The sequence below is a fragment of the Orcinus orca genome, chromosome 13 (genome assembly GCF_937001465.1).
Source record: "Orcinus orca chromosome 13, mOrcOrc1.1, whole genome shotgun sequence".
NCBI classification, from domain to species: Eukaryota; Metazoa; Chordata; class Mammalia; order Artiodactyla; family Delphinidae; genus Orcinus; species Orcinus orca.
The window spans coordinates 39,255,174-39,277,451 of NC_064571.1; the positions used below are offsets into that span (position 1 = coordinate 39,255,174).

The 22,278-nt window shown below is 36.8% G+C and overlaps 1 protein-coding gene and 1 pseudogene across 2 annotated transcripts; both read left to right on the top strand.

The window, feature by feature from the left end:
* The first annotated feature begins 6,018 nt into the window (after positions 1–6,018).
* On the top strand, positions 6,019–6,764 carry LOC101289989 (hypoxanthine-guanine phosphoribosyltransferase-like; annotated as a pseudogene).
* A 4,515-nt stretch (positions 6,765–11,279) lies between these two features.
* On the top strand, positions 11,280–17,611 carry TMEM17 (transmembrane protein 17). Of its 2 annotated transcripts, none has more exons than XM_004280644.3 (4): positions 11,280–11,698; positions 15,301–15,404; positions 15,564–15,677; positions 16,630–17,611. In XM_004280644.3, the coding sequence occupies exons 1-4, from the start codon at positions 11,599–11,601 to the stop codon at positions 16,906–16,908; spliced, it is 597 nt and encodes a 198-aa protein (XP_004280692.1). In that variant the 5' UTR covers positions 11,280–11,598; the 3' UTR covers positions 16,909–17,611. The 2 variants fall into 2 exon arrangements, with proteins under 2 accessions (XP_004280692.1, XP_049552067.1); XM_049696110.1 differs by having other exon boundaries at positions 11,588–11,698; positions 13,686–15,404.
* The last annotated feature ends 4,667 nt before the right edge of the window (positions 17,612–22,278 follow it).

Below are 22,278 nucleotides of genomic sequence, written 5' to 3' on the forward strand. Positions count from 1 at the left end.
GAAGTTACAACAGACACTGCAGAAATACAAAGCATCCTAAGAGACTCCTACAAGTAACTCCATGCCAACAAAATGGACAATCTGGAAGAAATGGACAAATTCTTAGAAAGGTATAACCTTCCAAGACTGAACCAGGAAGAAATAGAAAATATGAACAGACCAATCACAAGTAATGAAATTGAAACTGTGATTAAAAATCTTCCAACAAACAAAAGTCCAGGACCAGATGGCTTCACAGGTGAATTCTATCAAACATTTAGAGACGAGCTAACACCTATACTTCTCAAACTCTTCCAAAAAATTGCAGAGGAACGAACACTCCCAAACTCATTGTATGAGGCCACCATCACCCTGATACCAAAACCAGACAAAGATACTACAAAAAAAGAAAATTACAGACCAATATCACTGATGAATATAGATGCAAAAATCCTCAACAAAATACTAGCAAACAGAATCCAACAACACATTAAAAGGATCATACACCATGATCAAGTGGGATTTATCCCAGGGATGCAAGGATTCTTCAATATACACAAATCAAGCAATGTGATACACCATATTAACAAAGTGAAGAATAAAAAACATATGATCATCTCAAGAGATGCAGAAAAAGCTTTTGACAAAATTCAACACCCATTTATGATAAAAACTCTCCAGAAAGTGGGCATAGAGGGAATCTACCTCAATATAATAAAGGCCATATATGACAAACCCACAGCAAACATCATTCTCAATGGTGAAAAACTGAAAGCATTTCCTCTAAGATTAGGAACAAGAAAAGGATGTCCACTCTCACCACTATTATTCAACATAGTTTTGGAAGTCCTAGCCACAGCAGTCAGAGAAGAAAAAGAAATAAAAGGAATACAAATTGGAAAAGAAGAAGTAAAACTGTCAGTGTTTGCAGATGACAGGATACTATACATAGAGAATCCTAAAAATGCCACCAGAAAACTACTAGAGCAACTCAATGAATTTGGTAAAGTTGTAGGATACAAGATTAATGCACAGAAATCTCTTGCATTCCTATACACTAATGATAAAAAATCTAAAAGAGAAATTAAGGACACACTCCCATTTACCACTGCAACAAAAAGAATAAAATACCTAGGAATAAACCTACCAAGGGAGACAAAAGACCTGTATGCAGAAAACTATAAGACACTGATGAAAGAAATTAAAGATGATACCAACAGATGAAGAGATATACCATGTTCTTGGATTGGAAGAATCAATATTGTGAAAATGACTATACTACCCAAAGCAATCTACAGATTCAATGCAACCCTATCAAATTACCAATGGCATTTTTTATGGAACTAGAACAAAAAAATCTCAAAATTTGTATGGAGACACAAAGACCCCAAATAGCCAAAGCAGTCTTGAGGGAAAAAAATGGAGCTGGAGGAATCAGACTCCCTGACTTCAGACTATACTACAAAGCTACAGTAATCAAGACAATATGGTACTGGAACAAAAACAGAAACATAGATCAATGGAACAAGATAGAAAGCCCAGAGATAAACCCACGCACCTATGGTCAACTAATCTATGACAAAGGAGGCAAGGATATATAATGGAGAAAAGACAGTCTCTTCAATAAGTGGTGCTGGGAAAACTGGACAGCTACATGTAAAAGAATGAAATTAGAACACTCCCTAACACCATACACAAAAATAAACTCAAAATGGATTCGAGACCTAAATATAAGACCGGACACTATAAAACTCTTAGAGGAAAACATAGGAAGAACACTCTTTGACATAAATCACAGCAAGACCTTTTTTGATCCACCTCCTAGAGTAATGGAAATAAAAACAAAAATAAACAAATGGGACCTAATGAAACTTCAAAACTTTTGCAAAGCAAAGGAAACCATAAAGAAGATGAAAAGTCAACCCTCAGAATGGGAGAAAATATTTGTAGACGCATCAATGGACAAAGGATTAATCTCCGAAATATATAAACAGCACATGCAGCTCAATATTAAAGAAACAAACAACACAATCTAGAACTTGGCAGAAGACCTAAATAGACATTTCTCCAAAGAAGACATACAGATGGCCAAGAAGCTCATGAAAAGCTGCTCAACATCACTAATTATTAGAGAAATGCAAATCAAAACTACAATGAGATATCACCTCACACCAGTTAGAATGGGCTTCATCAGAAAATCTACAAACAAATGCTGGAGAGGGTGTGGAGAAAAGGGAACCCTCTCGCACTGTTGGTGGGAATGTAAACTGATACAGCCACAATGGGGAACAGTATGCAAGTTCCTTAATAAACTAAAAATAGAATTACCATATGATCCAGCAATCCCACTACTGGGCATATACCCAGAGAAAACCATAATTCAAAAAGACACATGCACCCCAATGTTCATTGCAGCACTATTTACAATAGCCAGGTCATGGAAGCAACCTAAATGCCCATTGACAGACAAATGGATAAAGAAGATGTGGTACATATATACAATGGAATATTACTCAGCCATAAAAAAGAATGAAATTGAGTCATTTGTTGAGACATGGATGGATCTAGAGACTGTCATACAGAGTGAAGTAAGTCAGAAAGAGAAAAACAAATATCATATATTAATGCATGTATGTGGAACCTAGAAAAATGGTACAGATGAACCGGTTTGCAGGGCAGAAGTTGAGACACAGATGGAGAGAACAAATGTATGGACACCAAGGGGGGAAAGCTACGGGGGGGTGGGGATGACTAAAAAGAACCTGTTGTATAAAAAAAAATTAAATTTAAAAATTAAAAAAAAACTAATACTAAACTTTCTTTGGGTTATTTGTATTGAAGTATGTTAATATAAATGTTTCAGACATTACATGAAATTCCTAAAAATCTTTTATGTTCTGGTATAATGTTATGTCATAATTCTAGTTATTACTTTAAACTGTATATCTCAGAAATAACTAAATTTCCTTGTCAATTGCATTATTATGAACTTTCATCAAATCTTTAACCGTGGTCATTTTTAAGTGTTTTGTCATTTACGGACAGTTCTGGGTGTACTCTGATGCTTTTGCAAAAATGTTCCTATAAAAGGGTTTCATCTTCAAGGAATTCATGGAAAAGACTCTGACAAGTACAGGTTTCTGGTAACTGACGATAATGCTGAACTGAATGAATAAGCATTTTCAGAACTCTAATGGAAAACTGATGAATTCATAAAAGTGCTAACAAAAGATCAAGATGAGAAAAAAATTAATTACATGGGACTGAGTGAACTGATGAGGATGATTTTAATTTTTGTGACTTTGAATTTAAAAAATGTGATAAAAAAAGATTAACTTACTTAAGTGAGGTATTATTTATAAAAATAAGTTTAAAAAAAATCAAGAAAATGAAAGACTTCATCTGTTTTCTTTTCTAATGTCTGTACGTTGGAGGAAGATGTAATGGTATTCCTGGCATGTCATTTTGCCCTCCGGAACCATCAAACATTATAGATGTGATTACGTAGAATTATTTAAATATGGTCGTGTATCTTTACCTTTCTGGTCAATCACAATTTCTGGTTTTTTGTTTTATTTTTTTTTTTAATAATGAGTTTTTGTTTTGAAAAAAAAATTTAGGGCTTCCCTGGTGGCGCAGTGGTTGAGTCCGCCTGCCGGTGCAAGGGACACGGGTTCGTGCCCTGGTCCGGGAAGATCCCACATGCCGCGGAGCGGCTAGACCCGTGAGCCATGGCCGCTGAACCTGCGCGTCCGGAGCCTGTGCTCCACAACGGGAGAGGCCACAACAGTGAGAGGCCCGCGTACTGCAAAAAAAAAAAAACTTAGTGGAGGGGGAGGAATATTTTATTACAGTCACTAAAAGGTAAGGATTAATTTCCTTTTAGAAAGGGGGACATAATGCACATTTTACAGTGCAATATAAAAAGTATTACTAGCACAATAATACTATCACACTAAAAATGGAACTTATTACTTATTCAGTAAAATGGCCACTTGCTCCTAATCAGTATCATAATTCACTAGACAGATCTGAGGTTCCCTTAAAGGTTTTGCTTTACTGATCTTCCCTGGGTTTGTCATTCTCATTTCCCACATAGTTTGACGCATGGAGCAGCTGCTTGCTATAGCACATGAAGAGTGCGGTAATCTAACACAAAGAAATGTCACAGAACCAAAAAACTATAATATACACAGTATTTTTAAAGGGAAAGAACTTTCTAGTAAGAATGCTCAATGGGTATGTCTTTGAAGACAAAATATTAAAGTCAGACTTAAAATATCACAATATAGTAAGAAAAATTCCTTTTATGAGGTTTGACTGTCTATGTAATTCATAGCCTGGTTCTTTCTTATAAACCTTTGAAAAGTGTTGTGAATAGAATATATTATACTTGGGATTCCAAAAGCTTTTTACTATTCATTAACAATTTGAGGATTATAAGATTACACTTCAGGTAATTTAGAATAAGATTTTTTAAAACTGAAGTATAGTTGATTTACAATATTGTGTTAGCTTCAGGTATAAAACAAAGTGATTCAATTATTTTTTTTAGATTATGTTCCATTATACGTTATTAGAAGATAGTGAATATAGTTCCCTGCATTATACAGTAAAGTTTTTTTGCTTATCTATTTTATGTATAATAGTGTGTATCTGTTAATCCCATACTCCTAATTTATCCCTCCCTCCCTTTCCTCTTTGGTAACCATAAATTTGTTTTCTATGTGAGTCTGTTTCTGTTCTATATATAGATTCATTTGTATTATTTTTTAGATTCCATATATAAGTGATATCATATAATATTTGTCTGATTTACTTCACTTAGTATGATATTCTCTAGGTCCATTCATGTTGCTGCAAATGGCAATATTTCATTCTTTTTTATAGCTGAGTGTATCCCACATCTTCTTTATCCATTCGTCCATTGATGGACACTTAGTTTGTTTCCATGTCTTTGCTATTATAAACAGTGCTGCTATGAACATTGGGGTGCATGTCTTTTTGAATTAGAGTTTTCATCTTTTCCTGATATATGTCCAGATGTGGGATTGCTGGGTCATATGGCAAATCTATTTTTAGTTTTTTTTGAGGAACCCCCATGCTGTTTTCCATAGTGGCTGCACCAATTTACATTCCCACCATCAGTGTAGGAGGGTTCCCTTTTCTCCACACTTTCTCCAGCATTTATTATTTATAGTCTTTTTGATGATGGCCATTCTGACTGGTGTGAGGTGATACCTCATTGTGGTTTTGATTTGCATTTCTCTAATAATTAGCGAGGTTGAACACCTTTTCATATGCCTGTTAGCCATCTGTATGTCTTCTTTTGAGAAATGTCTATTAAGGTCTTTGGCCCATTTTTTGATTGGATTATTTGGTTTTTTGATATTGAGTCATATAAGTTGTCTGTATAGAATAAGATTTTTTAAATGTGGATGCTGATGTGGAATCATATCTAAAGATATTGTGCCATATATAACTTACCTTTAAATTTATCTAAATTCTTATAAATATCTCACAGTTTTTGTTTGTTTGTTTGGCTATGTGGGATCTTATTTCCCTGATCAGGAATTGAACCCAGGCCCTCCTCAGTAATAGCGCAGAGTCCTAACCACCGGACCACCAGGGAATTCTCACAGTTCATTTTAAGGCAATAAATTGATTAACATGTTCACTTTAAAATATTGTTTCTAAACTCTTTATTAATATCAAGTGGAAAGAATTTATACCTTTATTATAGTAAGAAGTAATTTTAAATTATTTAATAACTCACCAAATCAGTTTCTTGTCACATAGGGTAACATGTTATTACCAAACAACTTTGCCTCTGGTCAAAGAGAAACAAATCATTGCACAAGGCTCAAAATTTTTGTGAAAATAAATATTTAGGAAAGTAAACCACAGATGTAATTGAATCCCAGTGAAATACATTAAACAATTATGAGAAGTAGCTATTACTCTGACCATCAAGTTTGGTATAAGAAGTAAACAGTTTAGCCCAAACTGCCCTCAGCCGGCCGGTCGGCCGGCTCTGTTATGGCGATCTGCAGCCCCAGCATCGTGATTAGCAATAATTAACCAGCTTATGACCTAGATTTATTTTGTATACCTAATCATTATGCTGAGGATTTGGAAAAGGTGTTTATTCCTCATGGACTAATTATGGACAGGACCGAACGTCTTGCTCAAGATGTGAAGAAGGAGATGGGAGGCCATCACACCGTGGCCCTCTGTGTGCTCAACGGGGACTACAAATTCTTTGCTCACCTGCTGGATTACATCAAAGTACTGAAGAGAAATAGTGATAGATCCATTCCTATGACTGTAGATTTTATCAGACTGAAGAGCTACTGTAATGACCAGTCAACAGGCGACATAAAAGTAATTGGTGAAGATGATCTCTCAACTTTCACTGGAAAGAATGTGTTGATTGTGGAAGGTATAATTGACACTGGCAAAACAATGAAAACCTTGCTTTCCTTGGTCAAGCAGCATAATCCAAAGATGATCAAGGTTGCAAGCTTGCTGGTGCAAAGGACCCCTTGAAGTGCTGGATACAGACCAGACTTTGTTGGATTTGAAATTCTAGCCAAGTTTGTTGTAGGATATGCCCTTGACTATAATGAATACTTCGGGGATGTGAATCATGTTTGTGTCATTAGTGAAGCTGGAAAAGCAAAATACAAAGCCTAAGATGATAGTTCAAGTTGAGTTTGGAAACATCTGGAGTCCCACTGAAATCACCAGTAAAATTATCAAATGTTCTAGTTCTGTGGCCAGATGCTTAGTTGAGATTATTGCATGTAACTTCTTAGAATTTTATCTGTTGTATTTTAGAAATGCCAGTTGCTGCATTCCCAAACTCTTTATTTGCACTGTCAGCCTATAGACTATCATTTCCCTTTGGGTGGATTGCTGTTTTACTCGTGAATGAAAAACCTCTTAAACCACATCACTATGGAACGAAAATATTGACATTGTATATGTAAAGAACATTTGAAGAAAAGAATATATTAGTTTTTTAACTGGTATTTTACTTTTTACATATTCAGGGAAGAACAGAAGTGATTGAGTATTGTTAATTATACCACTGTGTGTTCAGAAAAGTAAGAAACAGTCAGTTTCATATCAGTCACAGCACTTAGAAGTATCGTTATGTCAGATAAACCACACGTCCTGGAATTATTTTAGTAGCTTTTAGTAGTATTAACTGTAATTTCCCACTTGTTCAAATTATTTTTGGTGAATCTTTGTCAACAGATTGATCTGTACCTTTTAAATACAGATCAATAAGTTCCAAAAACCTACCACTTTTTGAATTCTTCAACATAAAAATCCTTAAAACAAAGACTGTCTCTTTAAAAGAGAGAAAAAAAGTAAACAGTTTAACTTTATAGGGTTATTAATTTTTTTTTTACATCTTTATTGGAGTATAATTGCCTTCCAATGGTGTTAGTTTCTGCTTTATAACAAAGTGAATCAACTATACATATACATATATCCCCATATCTCCTCCCTCTTGTGTCTCCCTCCCAGTCTCCCTATCCCACCCCTCTAGGTGGTCACAAAGCACCGAACTGATCTCCCTGTGCTATGTGGCTGCTTCTACAGGATTATTTATTAATCTTGCTGGAAATGATTCCCATGATTTTGAGAATGGAGACTCCATACTTCTCTTTAGATCCTTAGTAATAGGTTTAGAATATGGGAAACCCAAATTATACTAGTCTATTGATTCCACAAAAGTAGATTCCCTTCTTTGTTCTGCAGTATTTCACCAATGTGATTGCTTTTTATAAATATTGTGAGAATAAACTAACAGTAACATTTGGAAAGTTTTTCGAGCCCTTTGTGACATCAATAATGGCAGGATTCTTTCCAAACCACAAGTTTTTCCTCTCAAAACCCTTCTCTATTTTTGTACCATCATTTCCTCTTCCTATTTTTTTTTTTTTTTTTTTTTTGCGGTACGCGGGCCTCTCACTGTTGTGGCCTCTCCCATTGCGGAGCACAGGCTCCGGACGCGCAGGCTCAGCAGCCATGGCTCACGGGCCCAGCCGCTCCACGGCATGTGGGATCTTCCCGGACCGGGGCACGAACCCGTGTCCCCTGCATCGGCAGGCGGACTCTCAACCAGTGCACCACCAGGGAAGCCCTTCCTCTCTATTTTTAATAAGATTTATTTCAAACTATGAAATGCATGGTTATTGTAGGAAATTTGAATAATAAAAGTAAAAATACCCATAATTCGATCGATTTTTCCTCCAGAATTTTGATGAAATAATTGCAATCTGAACAAGATATGTTACATTTTTTTTCAATGCTAGGAAAAAAATCTTTAAAGGAACTCAAGCACGCAAAAAAAAAAAGAATTCATGGACACACTCATGGACCATTTTATGGTTAATTGCATCCACTGGGAAAGCAATAGAGGTATTGCCTCACAGATACAGTTGAATTCAAAAACTTAAATACTAGCATGATTTCACTCCATTGTAGGTATTTCTTCTTCACAAATATCATTTTAATAGATGTGTCAATGATAGCTATCACTTACAGAAAGCCTTATTTAATGATATAATCTTTACATCAACCATAACAGTAAATTAGCACTAGCCTCACTTTACAAAACAAAGGTTTGAAAACAACCGCATAGCTCTTAGGTGGTGAAGTGAGAATTTGAGGGGATTTGAACACTGCTCTCTCTGCTTCCAAAGGCATCCTTTCCACTACAGCCCAACACCTCACCATGAATATCATAATCTGCTTAACTAGGTCCTGGGGTTGGGCATTTCAAATGCTCCCCCGACCTTTTTTCTTTTTTTTTTTTAACTAAAATCAATAATGTTAGAAGTAATATCTTGGAGTATGAAACTTTGTTTTTATGATTACTTCCCCAAAATAGAGCTTAAAATCTGGATTAGTGTGTTAAAGGCAGGAATATTTTTAAGGCAATTTGTACACATTGTTAATTGCTTTGCTCAGTGAGATTGTTCAAATTATAATCCAATCAGCAGAGCATGAGGCTTCCTGCTCCACTGTGCTTTTTATAAAAATCTTGGTTAATTTAATAGATCAAAATTGACTCTTTGTTGCTAAGTTTAAAATTGTTTTGGTTGCTATAGTTAACTGTGTTTTAATACATCAATTCTCCATTCTACAGAGTGAAGGCTGGCTAAGTCTTTGAACTAGAAATGGGAAGATAGGGAAATGGTCTTTAGACTTTTTATTCCCTTTATTCATTCAATGGTTATCTAGTTCCTATTCTAGGTCAGGCATTGTGCTAGTGTTCAGGATATAAAGATGAAAGCCCATCCCTGACCTCAAAGAGCTTGTGAACTAGCAAGAGAAACAGACATAAATAGACTGTAGTACAGTGTGACTGGCACTGTGACCAAAGTAACACAGAAGAATATGCTTTGAGAAACACAGAGGAGGGCACTTAAACCAGCTTCAGGGAGGTTCTAGAAGCCATTTTGGAGGTGCTGAGGGCTGAGCTCCGCCTTGAAGAGAAGCAGAAGTTAGCCAACTTTTTCCTGACATCTCCAACCAGAATTAATTGCTTCCTCATCTATGTTCCTTTACTAAAATATAGTGTACTTATTTGTTTCCACATCTCTCGCTTGGCTGTTCTTCTTGATGGGGAGGGACTATATCCCTATTAGCCCAAGACAATGCCCCAAAATGAGTAGGAATGCAATTAACATTTGTTGAATTATTTTGAAATTCTACCCATATAGTGATTTCCTCCCATACCTTCCTCTTGACATTTATATAAATATGTGTGGTTTTTCTTTATATTGTAAAAATAATACTGTTTACCACATACCCATCAGAATGGCTAAAAGGAAAGCATGGAAAATGACAAGCGCTGATGACGGATTTGGAGCAACAGAAATGCTCATACGTCACTGGAGGCAGTAGAAATTGGTACAGCCACTTTGGAAAAGTGGCAGTATCTATGAAAGCTGGGTTGTACCTCATAAGCCAACAATTTCATTCCTAGGAACAAGTTCAACACAAATACATGCATATGTTCACCACAAAGCATATTTTCACCAAAAGCAGCACTACTGATAGTAGCTCCAAACTAGAAAATACACAGATGCTCATCAGCAGTAGAATGGATAAACTTATTGTGGTACGGCCACACCGCAAGGAAAAAGAATCTACACTTAACAATATGAAGGAATTTCATAAGAATAATTTTGAGGGCAAAGAACTAGTGTTTTTTTTTAAGCACTTATTGGATGATTACTTTTATATAAAGAATAAAAATAGGCAAAACTATTCTATGCTATAGAAGTCAGGAAAGGTCGGTTAGAAGTGGAGGGTTAGTCACTGTAAGGGAATAGGCATGGAGAGCTTCTGGGGGTGCTGGTAAGTTTCTGTTTCTTGATCTGGGTTTTGGTTACACCTGTATATTCGGTTTGTTCCTTTTTCTGTATATGTATTATACCTAAATAGTTTTTTTTTTAAACATGTCTTATTTGAGAGAAAGCTGGAAAATACATAATGTTCAAAATTTTTTAAATCACCTACAATCTACTACCTAGAAATTACTATTAACATTTCGGATTATTTCCTTCTAGTCTTTTTTTGAAGCCGCAGTGCTTGTGCCATCTCCTCCCCTTCTCTGCTTCCCACATATTTACACACACATTTACTAAATTAGGTTCATTCCTATTTAGTTTTACTTCTGGTTTTTAATTTTACTTAAATTTAATCCATATTATCAAATACTCAGGGCTTCCCTGGTGGCGCAGTGGTTAAGAACCTGCCTGCCAATGCAGGGAACATGGGTTCTATCCCTGGTCCAGGAAGATCCCACATGCCTCGGTGCAACTAAGCCTGTGTGCCACAACTACTGAACTTGTGCTCTAAAGCCCGAGAGCCACAACTACTGAAGCCCGCGTGCCTAGAGCCCGTGCTCTGCAACAAGAGAAGCCACCGCAATAAGAAGCCCGCGTGCAGCAACGAAGACCCAACGCAGCCAAAAAAAAAAAAAAAAAAAAAAAAAATTCGTTGCAAGCATGTTTTTAAACTGCTGCAATGTATTCCATCAAATATATATATGTAATATATGGTGTATATATATAAAATATTCCTAATATAATCATAAATTCCTGGGAGAGAGTTGTGTGTGTGGCATGTACATATATGAAATATTCCTAGTATATAATAACATATATTCCTAGAAGAGAGTACACACACATACACACAAACACGTATAAGCTACTGGGTCATGAACGTTCTCTAAGCTCTGCCTTCATTCTGCATTTCCTTCCAGAAAGGTTGCATCTCACTGGCAAGGTTATTAGAGCTCCTTGTATCACAGTCCAATCCCAGGTCATTTATTATTTTTTTTATTCGTTGTTAAAGTGGTGGAACTTAAAATAGGACCAAGGAATCCGCGGTTTTGCACCTGGCTAGGCGCTCAGCAGGAATGGGTTCCCCCGCACTCCTCTCCCTTCCAGGGAGCCCCACGCCTCGGTCGTGCAGTGCGGCCGCGCGTGCGCCCGGGCCCCCAGCGCCCTCGCCTCCCGGTTGCCGTGGGAACCTCAGAGCACCACAGCGCCCGAAGACGCAGCAGTGAGCCAGTACCAAGGCCAGAGCATGGAGCTGCCAGATCCGGTCCGCCAGAGGCTGGGAAACTTCAGCCGGACCGTGTTCAGTGACTCCAGCCGGACCGGGCCGGAGTATAACGAGGGTCCGGGTGAGTGGCGGAGGCCCAGCGCAGGACGTGTGGCCCTCGGAAGACCTGGCGCCGGTTTTGGAGCGGCCAGATTTTGCCCAGACCTAAGATGGCGGTTTCGCCTTCAGGTGGTTCTCCGCAGTGCGGGAAGCTCCTTGGAGGAGGGGCCAGGCCGAGGGATGGGGCTGAGATGGGGACCAGATACCCCGGCCCCGTAACCCAGCGGGTTCCGGGTTGATAGTGCTGTGACCTGGCCGGCTAATGGCAAGCGGGGTGGCTGAGGTGGCGCCGGCCTTCCTCAAAAAAGAATATAAAAGCCGCCTTCGCAGCCCGCGTCCGGTCCCTTGCCCTCCGAGAACGCTGAGAAGGCCGACTTTGCTTTTCCTCTATGGCATTCGCCCTGGCTTTTCTGGCCAGGGTGGAATGGAAACAGCCCAGGCAATCCCTTCTTTCCACTTACTATCCCCTACCCCAGTAAAATATCTTTTCCTTTTCTCCTTTCCTAGCAGAACAAGTACTTTCCACCACAAGTCCATTTTCTGGCAGAAGACATGGAAAGAAATGTTATTTTAACGCTATCCAATACAGAGTGGCACGTGCCACTCTAGCAACGCCTTCAACAAAACTCGCACTCTCCCTGCCTTCTCCTTCCCATCCCCTATTTATACTTCTTGTCCTAAATCAAGTAACAAAATAGCACGATGCTACATCCAACATGACAAGTGACAACGCAGTTTTCTGCAAAAGTTTCCCTCTCTTAAATCATGATAGACAACATACTGTCAACCAAACCCACGCAGCTTTTATCACTGAACTGTGCTGGGAAATAGAAATCTTTTCCTCTTGCTTGGTTTAGGGAGTTTTTAAAGGGGGCAAAGAAAAGTCATTTCCCATCGTTTCAATTTTTCACCCTGATTACTTGCCTGTCCTCTCAATTTAGGCCTGGTCTTGATTTAGGATGTACAGAGAAAAACATAATGTGAAAAATTAGGTTATTATGTTTTTGATTCTAAAGCCAAGGCACTAAAATCTGATGATATAAAGTATCAGGGGTTTTCTGTAAAGGGCCAGATAGTAAATATTTTAGACCTTGCAGGCCGTAGGTCTCTGTGGCAGTCATAGGTAATGGTAATTGAATAGACATGGCAGTGTTCCAATAAAACTTTATTTGTGAACACTAAAGTTTGAATTTCATGATTTTCAGTGTCACAAAATATTATTATTCTTTGATATTTTTTCCTCAACCATTTAAAAATGTGAAAAAACATTTTTAGCTCACTTGCTGTACAAAAACAGGCAGCTGGCTGGTAGTTTGCCCACCCCTGATTTATATTACATAATGTTTTAATTTAAATTCCGTTTACAGAAGTCAACTTGTACTTTTGCAGAATTTAGTAAATTCATGTCTTGTGCTTTCAAGGTTAATTTACATATTAACTTGATTTTCAACTGCATGATGGTAAGTTTGATCTGAAATATAGACATAACTTAAGATGCTCATGTACAAAATTCTTAACATAAAAACTTCTTCGCAAAATTTGACTACAGTGTTTGCTCTAAAGGTATTAAAATTTTCAGCTTAACTAATTTATCACTATTTTTCCACATTTCCTTCCTTGTGGATCTGAATTAGGTTTGATTATTTGTACTGTAATTGCAAGCGTGTATTATGACCACAGCTGACCAAGAGTTGTACTATTGTTATGAGAAAATCCTAGGCAAGTGAGTTACCTTCAGATTTAACAGACTGTAAGAATGCATTCCTTTATAAGTGGTAATTTAATAAATGGGTGCAAGCAAAAGTAGACATAATAATCAGGGATATTCTTGGAGCTAAAGGAAAAACCTGGCTGTGAGAGACCATGACTATCTTATATTTTAAAACTGTTAAATGATAGATATAAAATACTCAGATGCGGAGAAAAAGACATAAAAATCTGTTTTTAAGAAATTTATTTTAGGGGCTTCCCTGGTGGTGCAGTGATTAAGAATCTGCCTGCCAATGCAGGGGACACAGGTTCGAGCCCTGGTCCAGGAAGATCCCACATGCCACGGAGCAGCTAAGCCTGTGTGCCACAACTACTGAGCCTGCGCTCTAGAGCCCACAAGCCACAACTACTGAGCCTGTGTGCCACAGCTACTGAAGCCCACGCGCCTAGAGCGAGAGCTCTGCAACAAGAGAAGCCACCGCAATCAGAAGTCTACACACCACAACCAAGAGTAGCCCCCGCTAGCCACAACTAGAGAAAGCCCATGCACAGCAACGAAGACCCAACACAGCCAAAACTACATAAATAAATTAATTTTAAAAAATATTTATTTTAGAGCCTTTGTAAATTCTTTCATTTAGAGCAGTGGATTTCAAAATATATATCTGCTCTTAAATTGTTGGAATTTAGTCAAATTGAGGATGCATTTGTAGGGCCCAATTTAAAAAATCAAATTCTTAATTTAGGACCCTTCTCCTTATATGAAAGCAAAAGGTACTATGTAATCAGCCTTAGATAAATGAAACTCATGTATCATGAATGGCTACACCGGTAATGCCCTTATAATAGTATGTTTTCATTCATTCATTAATGAATTCATTAATTCATTCTTTCTGCTTATGCATATTTTGTATTTTCCATGTGTAAAGCAAGATGCTAGGTTCTATGATGGCCTCAAATTTGGGTAGAATGTGGTCTGTGCTTACAATGAGCCTGTGTATAAGTAAAAGAGAAGGAAAAAGGACTCATATTTATTGAGTGCCTACTAAGTGCCAGGCATAGTGCTAGGGTGAAGTAATTTATATTATCTTTACTCTTCACAAGCAACCTGTGAGGTAATTTTATTGTTACTGTTTTACAGGTGAATAAATTAAGGCTCAAAGAGGTTAAATAATTTATTCCAAGTCTGGCATCTAGAGTTCTGAGGGAGTTTGGGGGGCTCCGGGTTTACTTGGACTCCAGAGCTCATTGTCTCTTCAGTAACCAGATTGTGTCTCAAGTGAGGGGAGTGTGGCTCTTTGCTAGCACTTCTTACACATAGACTAGAGTGATAAGTACCTAGAGGGGAAAGAGATTTCTGCTGGAGTGGGGGAATGGGATCAAGAAAGGATTTATGGAAAAAGTGGCATTGAATTGGATATGAATGAACAGGTAGGATTAGGATATGCTGAAAAGGGGTGTCTGTTTAATTATAATTTGGGGAGATTAGATTTTGCATGAGATTAGTTTATATGTGAGCGATTAGTTGTTATGTATTTTATGTGTTCATTTCATAGGCTCTTTACACAGAACTCTACAAAGGAGGTAATGATTATTATTGTTATCTGTTCAATAGGATTCGTATTGATATTCCACATTTAATTTATACCAGTAGTATGCAAAAAAGTCAGCAGACTGTAATGGGAAAATGATAAAGTAATTGAAAAATATGAAACATACCCCCAAGTAGCCAACATAGGAACTAAATAGTATTATGATGACTATTTCCTTTCACTGTCAATGATTATAAATAGGCTTAAAATTTGGAGTTTCGTTAAGCTGCTGCTATGGTTATTAAGTCTAAGGAACTAAAGGACGTATAGGGCAGAGACCAGGGTTAAGAGTTTGTTCCTTTTCTCTCTCTTTCTTCCGTAGATAATGAAATGGTTTCCAGTTTGGCATTGCAGATGTCACTTTATTTTAACACTTATTTTTTCCCACTTTGGTGGGTGAGCAGCATTACGATGCTTCAGATGAAGGTAAATCTACACTTTACTACTTCTGCTGAGGTCTCTTCTGCCGTCCCTAGCGTTGTTACATTGTCAATAAAATTAAAGTTCTTCATATTTTTTTTTAATCTCAGGTCAGTCTTACTATATGTGAGATTTTATGAACATGTTTCTTTTTGTTTTTTTTAGTATTCAATCTTGCCTGATTACTACAAATTCATTGTGGTCACCGTTATCATCCTAATAACCTTAATTGAAGCTATCAGGTTGTATCTGGGCTACATGGGGAACCTGCAGGAGAAGGTAGGCTCTTCTTTCCTTTCTCTCAGTGCTACACACAAATGCAGTAAGATTTTCCTAACAAGGAAAAGGCAGTGAGATGTGATGGAAGGAACAAAGGCCTGTAGTTAAGGCCTAGCTCCAACTTCACCACATCTGTCACTGTGGTCTGTTTGCTTAATCTCTTGAGCCTTGGTTTCTTCACATATAAAATTGGGGAAATATTTACTTCACAGATTTGTTAGGATTAAGTAATTTATATAAAGTACCTGAACATAGTAAACACTTAAGAAGTGATAGTTTTCCCTCTTCTCACCAGTCTTGAAAATACTTGGTCAATTAAACGTGATTATTTAGATCCTGAATAAGAGAATGGGGGGAAATGATAAACTCATTTCCTCTGCAAGGCTCATGTTTTCTGAATCATCATGCTGCCTAAGCATTTACAGTTACCAGAATTTAGGGATAATCCCTAAAGATTTCTGTGTTCTTTCAGGCCTTTCATAAGGGCCTGTCCCACTGTATACTGTCCCAAGTATTTCTTGCTTTTTCCTAATCCAAGCATCCATTCCAGGTGATGTGTTGTTTCCCAGTCATACTCATTCCACATCTTTGCTTACTTAAGTTCTTGCCTCTTCCTCCTTCTACCCAACTTTAAAAGCCTACCTCCTTGAATTCTGTCTTTTACCTACCCTACTTACCCTCTTGTCTTATTTCTTGTAGCATTTAGTCTATAATGCTAAGTGGTGCATTTCATTATTCACTGTAGTATTCTAGGACTGTCCCATAAGTAAGTTTTCTCTTCCAGTCTAGACTGTAAGTTTTCTGAGGATAAGGACCATGTTGTACTCCTTTTGATTTACAGAGCTCAAAATGCACATTTACCGTAGTGCCATCAAGTAGTATCACTTGCTCATTGATGCAAACAGAAGACTGTACTTCACTGATCTGATACTCATCATGTGTGTCATTGCAGGTTCCTGAGCTGGCTGGCTTTTGGCTTTTGAGCCTTCTATTGCAGTTGCCTTTAATTCTATTCTTGCTCTTTAATGAAGGCCTAACGAATCTGCCCTTGGAAAAAGCAGTACATATCATCTTCACTATATTCCTTACTTTCCAAGTTGTTTCAGCATTTCTTACCCTAAGGAAAATGGTAAATCAGTTGGCAACTCGTTTCCACCTCCAAGACTTTGACCGGCTCTCTGTGAGCAGAGGAGACATGAGAAGAGTGAGATCCTGTATAGAAGAGATTTGACCCAGTGCTGTTGAGTGAAAATCTGAAAGATCATTCTAGAAAACTGCAGGAATTAGGAAAACACGAGAGGGCTAGCACGAGAAAAAGGATAAAGCAAGTGTTTTGAACTGTATGCTCTCTGGCTCTGAAATTCCAAGGTTGGGGGCAATGATAAGACTATTTGCACATCACATGAAAGCAGTAAATCAACCCTAAAGCCTACGTGTTGTCTACCTGATGTCAAATATCTGAAATTTTTTGTTGTTGTTGACTTTTTCAGGTGTGTAAAAACCTGTATTGGTGGCATTACATCTTTACTGTAATATTTCTAGTTAGTGCCTATAACTAGAAATGTGTATATTTCTTTTAACCTTGTTGGCTATCTATGTGTTGGCAGTATGTCTGAAGCACGTGGAAATGCTTGTCAGTATTCCGATGTATTAGACTACATTTGTAAACTAAGACACCAAATTTTCATGTCTGCTAGGGTCTTAGCTGTTATGCTGAGGTTAAGAAGAAAACAGGTGGATTATCATGCTATTTAAGAAATGTTTTTATTCTAAAATTGTTACTTTCATAAAACCGTGTTCAGGGACTTCCCTGGCAGTTTGGTGGTTAAGACTTCACCTTCCAGTGCAGGGGATGCAGGTTTGATCCCTGGTCGGGGAGCTAAGATCCCACATGCCTCACGGCCAAAAAACCAAAACATGAAACAGAAGCAATATTGTAACAAATTCAATAAAGACTTTAAAAATGGTCCACATCAAAAAAATCTTTCAAAAAAATAAGTAAGTAGATAAATAAAACCGTGTTTGGTATTTATGGCGGTGGTGTGTAAAATGTCTTTACAATAAGGTATAAAATATTTATGTTAAAGTATCTGTAGGAATCATTCCTGTCTTGTACAGTTCTTTTGGGCTGTGGGTTTGTTATTTTTATTACAGAGTTTGCTTGGGTGTATCTGAACATTATTTTTAAGTGACTATTGGATTGTCTTAAGGGATATAATGTTTTCTGTCCTATAGGGAAATGTGCCTTTATAAGTAATGTATTTTACTGAGAGATAGTTGTAGCCACCTTAAAAATCATTCTTTCTAATCTTCCTGTTCTGTAATTCATGCTTATTTTAGGACTTCCATGCTGTGCCTTATACATTCTTATATTGCTTAATTTTTTAAAATTTTTTAATTTCCCACTCTTAATCACACCTGACCAGTCTATTTATGCTCTTTCTATTATTATATATAAAGTTCAGTCAAATTTTTCTACCCCCATGCACTGGCTGATTAGCCTTTCCCCTATACCAAAGCTGTCACTAGGTATATTCCAATAATTTGAAATTCAAAATAGAATTCTGTTTGGATAGTTTACTAAAACATATTTGTTGTGTTTGTTTCCAGATAGGAATAGATAGGTGAGTTTATAAGAAAATATAAAATAAGAACACTAAATCTACATAGCAGATAAATTAAGGGGATGATGAAGAAAGAATTTTCTATTTAATAGTTGTTTCCAGAGTTTTATTTTAAATATCAGAGCCTCTGAAACATTTAAACTTTAAGGTTAAAAGAGTAATCACTAAAATGTTAAGAGTGATAATCAAAAATTTTAACAACTATAAAAATTGGGGGAAAATGTATTCAATTTATTAAAATTTTAAAAAATTTTGCTCTAATAGCCATATTGCTTAAAATACAGATATAATAAGGATGGGAAAAAAGAAACTAAGAAAATCCATTGAGAACATGACCAAGTTATTTGTTTTTTGTCTAAACAATAAAACCATGATTTTGTGTTAGGCTGAACCAATATTTTCTTTTGGAGTATAGCTGGTTCCCTATGTAAGCATACGAAAATCAAGATAGATATTTGATTTTGTGTGTCAGCACATTTGGAGTTTAGGCAGTCCTTATTTTTACTTTATTTGAATAAGTTTGCCCATCCTTAATTCCAGTTACATCTTCCTCTTCAGGGTTCACAGCACTGTTCTGAAGTTTTCTAGTTAGGACATTGAGCTTCACAAACACTTTGTCTTTCACATATTTTTTTTTTCCAGGGTTTTTTCCTAATTATAGACAAGGTGGATGTGAATTTCTGTAAATCGGAATGATTTTTAAAAATTGGATTTTAATCAACATATGTTTGAATGCCTAGTTTGTACAAGGAAGAGTGGAGAGTTCATAGACACATAAATGTGCTCCCTGTTCTCAGGGGTACAACGTTGGAAGTAAAGTCTAACTTCATCAGGGAGGTGCAGTGAATGAGTTTCTACCTAATAAGTACCTGACAGCTAACAGTCCTTGGCTTCCAGTGCATCTCCTCTCTTTTTTCCTAGCATTTGGTGTCCAGGATTAGCACACTAGCCCTTCATCAACACCATCTAGCAATCACTATTCCTCTCATTGTCAGAGCACAGGGAAGGGACATGGGGCGGGAGGGGCAGGGAGTGCTGTTAAACACACTTGCTCATACACACTCGCTTGCGCTTGCCCGTGCACACAATAACAAGACGTTTACTGTCTGGTGGAAAAAGCAGATGGGCAAATCAGGGATAGCACTGTAGGATTACAGAGAATACATAAAAGATGAGGAATCTGGGAAGGCTTCCCAAAGAAAGTAACACTTTGGGATTTGAAGACTGAGCTGGTATTAAGTGTTAGTTTCAGTATTAAAAGACAGAAGCAATAGTGACTCTGAGTACTGCTTCAGGTATTACATGTAGTTTGATAAAACTGGTGGGAAGGGTGCATGAGAAGAAAGGACACAGAATCAGAGAAGCTTGGGAGGAGCTAGTAAGCTAAAAACTCTAATATTCTGAATCCCTGAATAGTTTAAACAGTGAAATATCACATACATTTAGGTTTCAGAAAGATTTCTCTAAAAACAGTGTGGGAAATGTACTATAAGGGTTGGGCTAGAGGTAGAACTTGATGAAGCAACTTTGGAGAGAACAAACTGGCCTGGATAAAGTCAGTGGCAGTAAAATAAACTTGAGTAGAACCTATTAAGATTTTTAAAAAATAATTTTATTTTATATTTTAAAGTAGGTATTAAAATTTTTTTTCTAATGTATCTTTTTGGGGATTACACACAATGGTAAACAAAATGACGTACTCACTATCTTATCCACCCCCATCCCCTGGCCATTGTTAGATTATTATTAGACTTAAATAGAGCTCTATCTGAAATAGTCTTTTATAAATTTTATTTGACGTGGCATATCTGAATAGTTCTTAATTTGCATCTGTGAAGACTATAGTTTTCAAAAACTTAAATTTTAAAAGAATTTGAATCAAGATTTTGAGAGTAAAGGAAAGAAAAATCATCTATAATTCCATACCCTAAAATAACAAGTATTAGCAAATGTCCTCTTTCCTTGCAGTTTTCCTGTTGTAAATGCTTTTTAAAACATAGCTGTGACCACCAGCACTTACGACTTTGCACCCTGCTTTTCTGAAAACATTATAAATTTTTACCTATCTTTCTACATAGTCAACATGACCATTATCTTAAATGATTGCACAATATTCCATCAAGTAGATAGACAGTAATTTATTAAACTTCTCTCCTATTGTTGGATATTTGGGTTGTTTTCTTCTTTTGCATGTATACTGTTGGGCCTCAGAGCAGGCTGCCCCAAGATATGCTACAATGACATATTGATTAGTTTGAATTTAAGCCAATGGAGAAAAAATGATACAGAAAAACACTCTAACCCCCTCTTTCCCCATGAAAGCAGGAAATAACCTCCCATGTGAAAGTATCCTCCTTATACCAGGAGGATAGAAAGCATCCTTCTCACCAGAGTTAGGAAATTCAAGGCTAAGAAAACTGTAGACAAACTTTGTTACCTCTTCATTAGTCTGCTACCCCAAGCACAAGCCCCTTTGTTAAATCTTCACAAATAATTGTTTCCTTGTCTAAAAATAATATATAAACAGCCTGCTTTGTTCACCTCGAGGATTCCATTTTTATGAGACCTCTGTGCATATGAATTAAATTGGGGTTTTTTTCTTCCTATTAATCTGTTTGCATCAATTTAATTATTAGACCGAGCAAAAGAACTCCCCAACAATACATAACATTGTAATGAACATCTCATGTATACAGCTTTTTTCCATATCTTAGATGATTCTTTTTAATTAGTAAGCTAGAGTCTCAGAAGTGAAACTGCTGGATCATAGGGTATGAACATTTTTGAGGACTGTTGATGCATATTGCCAAATTATAATATCCACTTTCTGTAATTCTAAAGATATTGCAATGAAAATTTTGACAAGGAAAGACTTAGAGACCTTAGTCACCCACTCATCTTTGTGTTTCTGAGTAGCTACCACAGTAACAGAGTCTCCTAAGGAGGAAGAAATCTAAAAGCTGTGAAAGGAGAGGTGCAAAGAATTTTAAAAAATAAATTTTTTTTTTTGAATTAAGGGAAAACTGATAAGGGACAGGAAAAGGCTTAGGCAAGCTGGTCGCAGTCAGCACAGACAGATGTGACACAATAAAAACTGGGTCATTGAGTTGGGACAGCCCTAGGACATAAAAAGACTGAAATGAAGTAAAGCTCTGGATTACTTTGTTCTTGAATATTGAATTTTTTCAGAAGCATGGAGCATGAAATATTACAGTGATAAGCCAAGATTGGAAACATAGCCAAGAAAAAGAGGTCTTTAAGGGATTGTTTAAAATGTTCTGAAGGAATAATTTGGTTTGGTCTTAAACGGCTCAAAAAGTAAATTGACATAAAGCTTTTGCATAGCAAAATAGGCATAGAGGCAGAAAACAATGAGGCAAGTGGAATGGTTTATCCTGTAAATTCGTTCCAATGTAAAACGTTAGATTTTTGGTCCTAGAAAAGGTTTGTCAGCAAACTTTAATGCTGTATTTTTTAAGTGCAATTAACAGTAATTTGTTATGGGTATACATCTTATTCTAGTTTTAAAAGACTGTTAATTTGAGGGTTTTCAGTCAAGAAAAAAACAAAACTAAACAGCTAATCATTCTAAAAATCATTCTAAGAATCATCCTAAAAATCTCCTGTCCACTGCATACCGCACTCCCGCCACAGTGTTTAAGCATTAAGCATTTAAAAACATTCAGGCCCTAGAAAAATGTGTTTAAAATCAGGTTTTACCACAACGTTTAAATTTATCCTGGTACTTACATAGATGTACATCTTTCTGAAAATGAGGGTAAGAATCGGTGTGTAATCATTTCAACCAAACTCAAGAAAGAATAAAACTCTTAAAAAGGCACAGACCAGAAGATAAATAAAACATATATTCTATGAAAAATTAAGACACTTGGAAATTTAGCTTATCAACATGCTCAATCTAAACAAGTTTCACAGCCACACCCTTGTCTGGAAAGGGCTTTCTAAGCCAGTGAGGT

Bases quoted from the DNA above. Each gene is read 5' to 3' on its own strand.
- TMEM17 (XM_004280644.3), top strand. From the start codon at position 11,599: ATGGAGCTGCCAGATCCGGTCCGCCAGAGGCTGGGAAACTTCAGCCGG. The intron at 15,405-15,563 runs GTAAATCTACAC...TGTTTTTTTTAG, and splicing joins TTACGATGCTTCAGATGAAG to TATTCAATCTTGCCTGATTA. The intron at 15,678-16,629 runs GTAGGCTCTTCT...GTGTCATTGCAG, and splicing joins TGGGGAACCTGCAGGAGAAG to GTTCCTGAGCTGGCTGGCTT.